Source organism: Convolutriloba macropyga, chromosome 9 (genome assembly GCF_964194025.1).
Source record: "Convolutriloba macropyga chromosome 9, txConMacr16.3, whole genome shotgun sequence".
In the NCBI taxonomy this organism is placed as follows: Eukaryota; Metazoa; Xenacoelomorpha; order Acoela; family Convolutidae; genus Convolutriloba; species Convolutriloba macropyga.
In genome coordinates this window covers 36,977,598-36,986,797 of record NC_134476.1, presented here as the reverse complement: position 1 = coordinate 36,986,797, position 9,200 = coordinate 36,977,598, and the positions used below count along the sequence as shown (strand labels likewise).

At 33.7% G+C, this 9,200-nt stretch overlaps 1 protein-coding gene across 1 annotated transcript in view; it reads right to left on the bottom strand.

The window, feature by feature from the left end:
- Positions 1-7,876: 7,876 nt before the first annotated feature.
- The window catches only part of LOC142346205 (uncharacterized), a 128,191-nt gene continuing 126,867 nt past the window's right edge, over positions 7,877-9,200 (bottom strand). The window contains exon 23 of the mRNA XM_075398716.1: positions 7,877-8,959. Coding sequence (XP_075254831.1) covers positions 8,909-8,959 — 51 coding nt within the window. The 3' untranslated portion in view covers positions 7,877-8,908. The remainder of the gene's footprint in view (positions 8,960-9,200) is intronic.

The following is a 9,200-nucleotide window of genomic DNA, read 5'->3' as shown; positions in this document are numbered from 1 at the left end:
AATCTTCTCCAGATGTTTTGCAACCTTTGATGTTTTTCAAAAGTCTTTTTTGCCAGAGTTGTATGCACGTTGGACATCTTTTAGTGAGAAAAAATAACCTGTTAGTCTTCGAAAAAAATCAAAGACAATTGGATAAAATGCAATATATACAAACAACAGAAATGGGATCACTTCCGGTTGTGCCCCCTCCCAGGTACGTGTGCTCCCCCGGTTAAAGAGCATGTGCTAATGTTACAGAAAAATGGTAAATCATTATTTAAAGATATGGCACATGAACTGGGGGTTGAAAATAATATGCACCCGCTAAGTTTTGGGGCATAAACGGAAAAGATCCCAAAAGTGATTCAAAAGTCAAAAAGTCAAAAATGGTTCATCAAAAAAGATTCATTAGGAAAAGAAAAGGACTGATTGTCTGCAAAAATGACTTTCCCGAGTTTTATGCAATTATAGGATTTATCACCTGAGATCACTTGAGATCTTATCTCCAAAATGGTGACCAGCATGATGGCACAAGAAGACAATTAATTGTCGTAGGTGTAACTCTTTGATGGGGTATAGAACCTGAAAGTTATATTCTTTTCGCAATCAGAAATGGGAACCATCTCTGGGAATGAAATGTATTTGACTGAACTTGCGCGACGCTTGTTTCAAATAGTTACGTGGCTCTACTAATGTCACTTCGGATCTCTGGCAAATAGCTCGAACTGTTTTAGGTTCTCGATTAATGTCAAACTTTCTCAGTAACTTCATCAGAATCACGTAACCAATACTTCTTTCTCAAGTTTTCGATTTTTGAGGGGTATCATTAGTGAGACCTTCAAGCACAGAAATTACAATTAAAAATATTTTCTTTATTGAAAAGCACAAAAAATAATAAAATATTCGCTAATACTCAAAAACTGCTTTTTCGAGGGTTTTAAATAGTTAAGTTTTTTGTCAACGTTTGAAATTTCACGTCTTAACTTCTGAGAGTGCAAACTTTTTTTCGTTTTGAGTCCTCCCTGTAAAAATTCAACACGCGTTTAGTAACGAAAATTCATTACCTTTACATAGACAGCACACAAAATTTAGCAAATTGACTTCAGCAAAACAACAGAGCATAGATTTATGACAAACTATTGAACATGCCGTCTCGTCATAAACATAAAATATATGGGTCTTAGCATTATCACAATTTCAGTTCTCCTATTATTGGCTATAACTGTGTGAAAACAATGAAAGATCCCGTCATCCTAATTTGGCCAAATCTGAACAATGCAATAATTTTTTTTGAAATTTTCAGAGAGAACTCTGGAAGTGTTTGGCTGGTGATAACTTTGCGTGGAGAGAGAACTTTTGTAGAGCTGAATTTTCCACAAAGTTTTCAAAAGCTGTCTTGGTTGTAGCGAAAATTAATTGGAATATCTTTAACCTAAAGCTATTCTTTTTACTGAAGAAGATTAAGTAATGCCAGGGCTTTTTCAACAGACTTTTAAAAAAAATTGATAAAATTTTGAGCAATTTCCTTGTTTGTGTGGGGCTGTATTTTAATGTTTGTGATGATGGTGATTTTGATGTTGAATGATGATGGTCATATTGGTAAGCTAAAGCAGGTATCGGCCTATATACTAGATATGCCAGTACACTCGTAGCAACTGCTGGTATGTGAGGCCATTACAAAAAACTGATGTTCTAAAACTTTGTTACTGTCTAACTATTGAAAATGTTCATATAATTTGATCATTTTTCTATTTAATTTCTGAATTTTAGTTGCAATTTCTATTGTGAATTTTTTCCATTTTCCTGATAGTTTTCTGATTACTGATCAGACTCTCAAGTTACTTTGACTTTTTTGGCCTGTGCGGGAAAAATGAGTTTTTTTTGGAAATTCAACTCCTTGCACATTTCCCAAGATTCTAAAACACGTTTTTAAAAATATTTCGGCTGCTTTCTTTATAGGATTTAGTTAATTTTTTGAAAACATTCACAAAAATGATTTTTTTCAAAAAGACCGGCAAGTAAAATTTTATATTTTAATAGTGGATCTATTGCACTGTAAATTTTAATACGCGTGTGGCAAAATCAACTACCGCAAAGAAAATGCCCAAATGCTCTGAAGTGATGTTCCTCGCAAAAATTGGAAGAAATTTTACTAAAACTGAAAGATTATCAGACAACTGATTGAAAAAAAAATAGCATTCGGACTTTTAACGGGGTTTGATTTCTTACAAAAATGGTTAATCTAATATCACAAGAATTTAACAAATTCCTAAAATTTTCGGTTAATATTTTCTTGGATAAACAAAAACTTTGGACCATCTCTAATTAAAGTTAACATTATCCGTCTCACATATTTAATGATTTTTTGAAAACAATCCTTCGTTTCTATTAGTTGTTCCCTAATAGACTTGGAGTAAGATATACAAGTTGTGGCATCTGCGAATTTTAAAACTTCGTAGTTTTCCATTTTCTACTAAGAGGAATATTTGTTACACATTATTAAAAATCAGACCCACGACAGTTCCTTGAGCCACTTCACGGTTAAATATTCCCCAATCTATATATATCATTCCGTTTTGATGGCTTCCTTTCCTAACAGAAGAGATATTTCTGGCAAAGTGTCCAATTGTATAGCCAATTTAAACCTTGTATTTGTTTCTCAAAACTCATGTGGGCTAATATGATTATGGCTTTGGCTAGAGTGAGGCAAATAGGTTTCTTTGTTTTGCGTTTCTATTTTAATGACTCTGGTTTAAAAAATGGCAAAGCCATTGGATCTTTTTGGTTATACAATCCCAGATATTTTTGTTTATTTTTTTGTGGTTTAAACTATCAGAACTTTCACTCAGAGTTCTAATTACTAGAATTGGTCTGTAGTTTATTTAAGCGGATCACTTGTTCTAAAAAGGAGTTATGTATTCCTCTTAAAGAGGTCTATAAAAACAAGAGTCGAAATACTTTCGGTAATTGCAAACTGTAAACTTTTCCAATGTGTAGAAATTTTACTACATTAGAAAAATCACGCGGGAAAGAAGCCAGGACCCGATAATGATGCTAGGATCAAGTAACCTTTATCGAAACACAATTTTCTTAGTCTAGCGAAGTCTAGCTTAGAAAATACGAACATCTGGCTTTGCCAATTCAGAAATTATGCAGACTTAGCATTTTAGTACTTGCACGTGCTTGATTCAGTCTACAACCGATATATTGAAATACGCACGTGCAAGATTTAGAATACCAGATCTTCCTGTATACAGTGTCAGATCTAGAAGTACTTAAAATGTAAAAACCTGCTTTTCTTTCGAAATCGATTGTACAATTGCACAGTTCAACTAATTGAGCACATGTCGATTGAAGTCGCATTGAATTCAGGGTCCTATTCTTTTTTGTTTCAATCTTTTTTCTCCAGAAGTTTTTCCACCACTGATCTTTTTCAAAACTTGTTTTTGCCAGTGTTGTATACTCCTCTGCAAATTTTTATTGAGGAAAGAGAGTTCTGTTCTTGTTTTTTGAAAGAATCAAAGACAACTGTATAAAATGCAATATATTGATATAGCAGAAATGGGATCTTTTCCATTTGTGCCCCCGAGTACGTTATGCTCCCCTGTTACGGAGCATGTGCTATTGTATGGTAATTCATTTTATGGCACATGCGTTTGTTGGTTGCTATTAATGTGCACCCACTATGCTTGGGGGCACAAAAAACATCGCAATAGTGATTCAAAATTCAAAAAATCACAAAACGGTTCGTCAAAGGAGTTTCGTTAGGAAAAAAACGGCCGATTGTCTGCAAAAGAGATTTTCACGTGTTTTTTGCAACCGTTCCCCCAAGTCACCTTAGACCTCATCTCTAAAGTGGTGATCAGCATGCTGGCAGGAGAGTTCAATTACTCAATGTGGGCCTAAAGTTCAGCACTAATTTGAGGGGGTTATGAACCTGAAATTATGTGCAATCAGAATTGAGAATCTTTTTCGAAAGTCAAATTATATGACTGAACTTGAGCAATGCGTGTTTAAAATAGTTACTTGACTCTGCTAAAGTCAATTTACAACTCTGGCAAACATCTCGAACGGCTTTGCGGATCTCGATTAATGTCAGACCATCTCAGTGACTTCATCAGAGCCACGGAACCAATACTTCATTCTCGAGAGTTTTGAGTGGTATCATTAGTGAGGGCGTCAATATCATCTTTCGAAGGTTGAATTTGAATGTATTTCTCAGAGTATAAGCGTTAAAACATCACATAGGGTATTTGGATAAAACAATAGAAGATACTGTCTTCATAATTTGGTCAAATCTGAACAATGCAAAAAATAGCATTGTTTTTGAAATTTTCAGAGACAACTCTGAAACCCTTTGGCTGCCGAAAACTTTGTGTGATTAGTTTAAATGCTGGCATTTACGTACTTTTAACAAAACTATCACAAAGAGGAGCTGCCATTTGTCACAAAATTTTTCAAAAGCTGTCTAGTTTTTGGTGACAAATTAATTGGAATATCTTTAACCTAAAGCTGCTCTTTGTACTGAAGGTGGTTAAGTAATGCCTGGTTAAGTAAGTTTGCAAATTTTGTGTTGGTGTGGGGCTATATATTGATGTTTGTGATGATGGTGATTTTAAATTTGATTGATATGGTCATGTTGGTAAGCAGAAGCAGGTATCGGCCTACATTCTAGATATACCAGTACACAAGTGTTAACTGCTTGTATTTGAGGTAAAGAACTAAGGTTCTAAATTTTTTAATTGTCGGACTATTGAAAGTGTTCATATAAGTCGATCGTTTTGCTATTTAATTTTTTAATTTTGTTTCCGAATTCTTTTTCCATTTTCTTGATAGACTTCTGATTACTGATCAGACTCTAAGGTTAACTTGACTTTTTTTGCTATTTCCCGGTAAAGTGAAAAGTTTTGGAATTTCTTCTCAGTGCCTGTTTCCCAAGATTCTAAAACAAGTTTTCCTTATCATTTTGGCTGCTTTTCTTATAGCGTTTCAGTAAAATTTGAATAGCATTAACAAAAAAGATTTTCAAAAAAAGACGGGCATGTAAAATTTTATTTGTTAACTGTGGATCTATTGCGCTGTCAACTTCAGTTCCCGTGTTGCAAAATCAACTACCGCAATTAAAAAGTCTATCTATGCTCTGAAGGGATGTCCCTGGCAAACACTGAGTAAAATTGAACTAAAACTGAAATGTTACTGGACAATTGATTGAAAAAAAAATTAAGATTCGCACTTTTAACGGCGTTTCATGACTAACATAAATGAGTGATCTAGTGTCATTCGCTTTTTTCAACTTTTTTTTCAGTAGAAATTCGGCGTCAATTTTTAACTCATTGTCAATCAATATGTCCAAACAACGACAATTTGTTATAAATTACTCAGTTTTCGACTAATCTTTTTGTGGATAAACAAAAACATTGGGTTATTTCCGTTCAACGCTAACATAATCCGTCTAACATATTGAATTGTTTTTTAAAATTTTTTTTCGTTTCTGTTAAAAGTTCCCTAATTGACCTGGATTGAGATATACAAATTGTGTCATCTGCAGGCTGTAAAACTTCGTTGTTTTTTTTTCTCCAATGAGGAATAGTTGATGTACATCATCAGAAATCATCCCCATGACTGTGCCTTGTGCCACTCCGCGGTTACTTATCACCCAATCTAACTCAATCATTCCATTTTAAAGTAATCTTTTCCGAATAGGGGGATTCTTTGCGGAATAGTTTTTAATTTAAGAGCAGATTCGAATTTTGTGTTTAATTCTCAAAACTCTTGTGGGAAAATATGTTCGTTGCTTTTGATATTATTACTCAAATAACCTTTTTTGTCGGTGTGTCTTTGTCATTGATTCTCGTAACAAAATGACAGAGCCATCGGATTTTTTTGTTAAGAGATACCAATTGATTTTGTTGATTTTTTTTGCGATTGAAACTATCAGAAATTTTACTCAGAGTTCTACTGACTAAAATTGGCCTCTAGTTTTCTGATTTAAGCGGATCACTTGTTCTAAATTGGAGTTACACATTCTTTTCAAAAAGGATCTGGAAAAACAATGTTTAACATTTTTTCGGTAATTGCAATATGTGAACCTATTCTAATAGATACAAATTCCGCTAAATTTGAAAAACCACGCGGAAAGAAACCAGGACTCGATACTGATTCCAAATTCTGTAGTTTTTCAATTCAATCCGAAAATTCTTTTTTCGTTTTCTGAGGGAAAACGTTTTTTTACAAACAAAATTCAATATTTTTCTTGCCCCTTTCGTATAAACTTAACACAGGAAAACAAAACTTTATTGTGTATTTGACTGGCTCTTTATCTCCTATTTTTACTTTTTTGTTCCGTGTTTAGGAAGTTTGGTTATTTTTCTACCTTTTATTTGATTTTTACTTTTTAAGTATCTATTTTCGATTTGAATCAGGAAAGGTCTCAAATCTTTTGTGGGTTTACTCATTACTTGTTTATGTCAATTGTCGATTAATGGCATTTTTAATTACTTGTATGCTTTATAAAGTGAAACATCAACCTTTTTGTTTCCAAATAGTAAAAAGTCCATATGTTTCATCATTGGGAAAAATTCAATATTTCTTTCATTATCCAATTCGTTAAATTCGAACTTGTCGTTAAATTGTCCATATCATTTTCAGACATATCTGAAAAACGTTGAACTTTAGTATTTGCATCCTTCTGATGATTCATTTTCACCAATCGGTTGATGCGATAATATTATTTCTTTTTTGCTTGGTACAATTTTCTTGTATATCTGTAACAGACTTTTTCCGTACTTCTCTGTTATCAAACTCCAACGATGAATTGTTTGTTGAGAGAGATGATAAAATTCAAACGGTGTTCCGATTCTTTTGCATCAAAATTCAGTTCCGATTCTTTCACCAAAATTCAATGTCCGTTTGTTATCTGTTTATTATCTCCGGCTCATTGTTGGAAGCGAACACAACAGAAAATATGCTCTGTTTTTGTGAAGGTAATTCATTTTGTAGTCTCGGAACAATGTAATTTTGGCTGAAATTTCTGTTTAGAATAAAAAACATTTATGTGAAATTTTTTGAATGCTTCTTATATTTCAGCCTAAAATGCTCCAAAAAAGTTCTCTTAAATGAGTTCATGTCGCTCCTGTTTCTATATTTGAAAATATTTGTTTCCATATTTCTGCTGCAACTCTTTTGACAAAGTGTAAACTTTGATATACTTTGGTGAATAAAATAATGCTTATTGCTTAAAAAATAAAATGGTACATCTCGTTTGTCGGTTAACCACGTTTCAGTAAATATCAGTAATATTTGACTGGCCTGTTGCTGTAAATTGTAGGAGATTTCATTGTGTTTTTTTAAGACTCCGCATATTCATATAAGAAAATTAAGGGCGTTGACCTAAGTTTGCGATTTGTTAATTCGTAACTTCAAATGTTTATACATTTTGGGATTGGGTTCAAACATGTGAAAGGGTTCTCAATAAAGTTTGACATCACCAAGATAGTAAATTGGAACAACCTGTAGTTGGAAAAATTTATATATAAGTTAATGACAAAAACGCAAGATCTTTTTTTGAATTATGAGCTTTTTTAAATTTATAGATATTTATATATAATTTATATATAATTTTTAGATGAAGTCTGAGTGACTTTTCTAGAAACATTACAACAGTATGATGCTTATATTTGTTCTGAGAAGCCCAGGACTTGGTTACTCTCTGCCTAGCAGAGACCCGTCTTACGATCTGTTTTTCAAGACTTGGTATCTGGAAAAGCATCCGATCTCATCGTCTCTTAGCGGTCTGTCTGTACGGGGCGGGCACTTTTCAGCAGCTGCAAAAATTGCTTCGAAGCGAAACTAGGTAGCAGTTTATATTTATTAGATCTCAAGTTTGAGGTTCAAAAACTTCAAGTACAAACATTGTATTGCACTAAAATAAAATAAGTTTTGATTCGATTCAAATTCAAAATTGAGTAAAATTACAAAATAGTTCTATATGATCCGAAACCATTTATCTAAAACTGGATTTGCTTATATTTCTGTCTGTAAATGGGGGAACTATAATACAAAATGAGAAGAGAACAGGGCGAAATAGATCACGAATGAAAAAGTTAGAAAACTATCAATGTTGTGTACCCATAATCGTTGTAATGCAGGGGCTGGCAGGTTTTATCTGTTTAATAACTCGCAATATTTTTTTCAATTGTCCATGTAGTTTGTGGTAAGATTCCGATCGCTGATTGCGATTTTGATTAGACGTTGCAAAGTTACTTGACAAGCATAAACCGGTTTGATTGAGGGCCTGTTTGTTTTTCATTTATATACTCGTTCAGCTGATCTTGTTCAGGTGTTGTTCAGGAGTTAATCGTAAAGGTAACATTCGACCATTGTGCCCACTGTGAGTGGTTCAATCATTGAGGGGGAGGCACACGAATTTCGTCGATTTTGATCTGATATTTGTAATTGAATAGCTATATACAATAGCGGTTGTTCAGATTTAAGTGAATCTATGCGCCGCTTGAAGGCCTGTTGGTGTAAGGGGAGATAATTTAGATTGATGTTCCGCCTAATCAATGCTTCAATAAGTGTGGCATCCTGCACTGAGTCATCGATAATAGTTAGGACTTGAAGCAGATATATAATCGTGGGGGTCTAAATTTGTTCATCTGGATCGATTGTTGGATTAAAGGTCTTGAGCACAGGTGATGTTTTCACTGTGGATACTACATATAGTCTCAAATTAATCTTTGATTCAACTATTGTCTTTTGTGGCGAGTGTCGATGTTGTTTAGTTAGGGTAGGATCATAAGGTGGTCGTTTTACAGTCAATGGATGATAAGCACCAAATGCTGACTGGGTTTTCCTTTCTATCCTGAATGTTTGTAGGAGAATTTGATAAAACATGATCTTGTTATAAACATAACACACGCAGGTAGAGTTAAGACTGAAGTTGGCGTACTGTGTCTCGTTTCAGTGGCTTCACATCCGTCTAAAGTAAACAAATGAGCAATAATTTACAAAAAGCACGTATTTCATTTCATGTTTTACTGCATGTACTACATGAAACATGTACATGTTATGAAAAGACTTAACAAGTTATAGCCTTGTTCGGACAGTTTTCTAAGCACTTTTCACTATGACATGTTTGTCTAAAAATACTTTTCTTTGATGGATAATTTGTTGCTCGAAACCTTCTTTTCCCTTTTTTAATAGCGACCTGAGAATTTTAA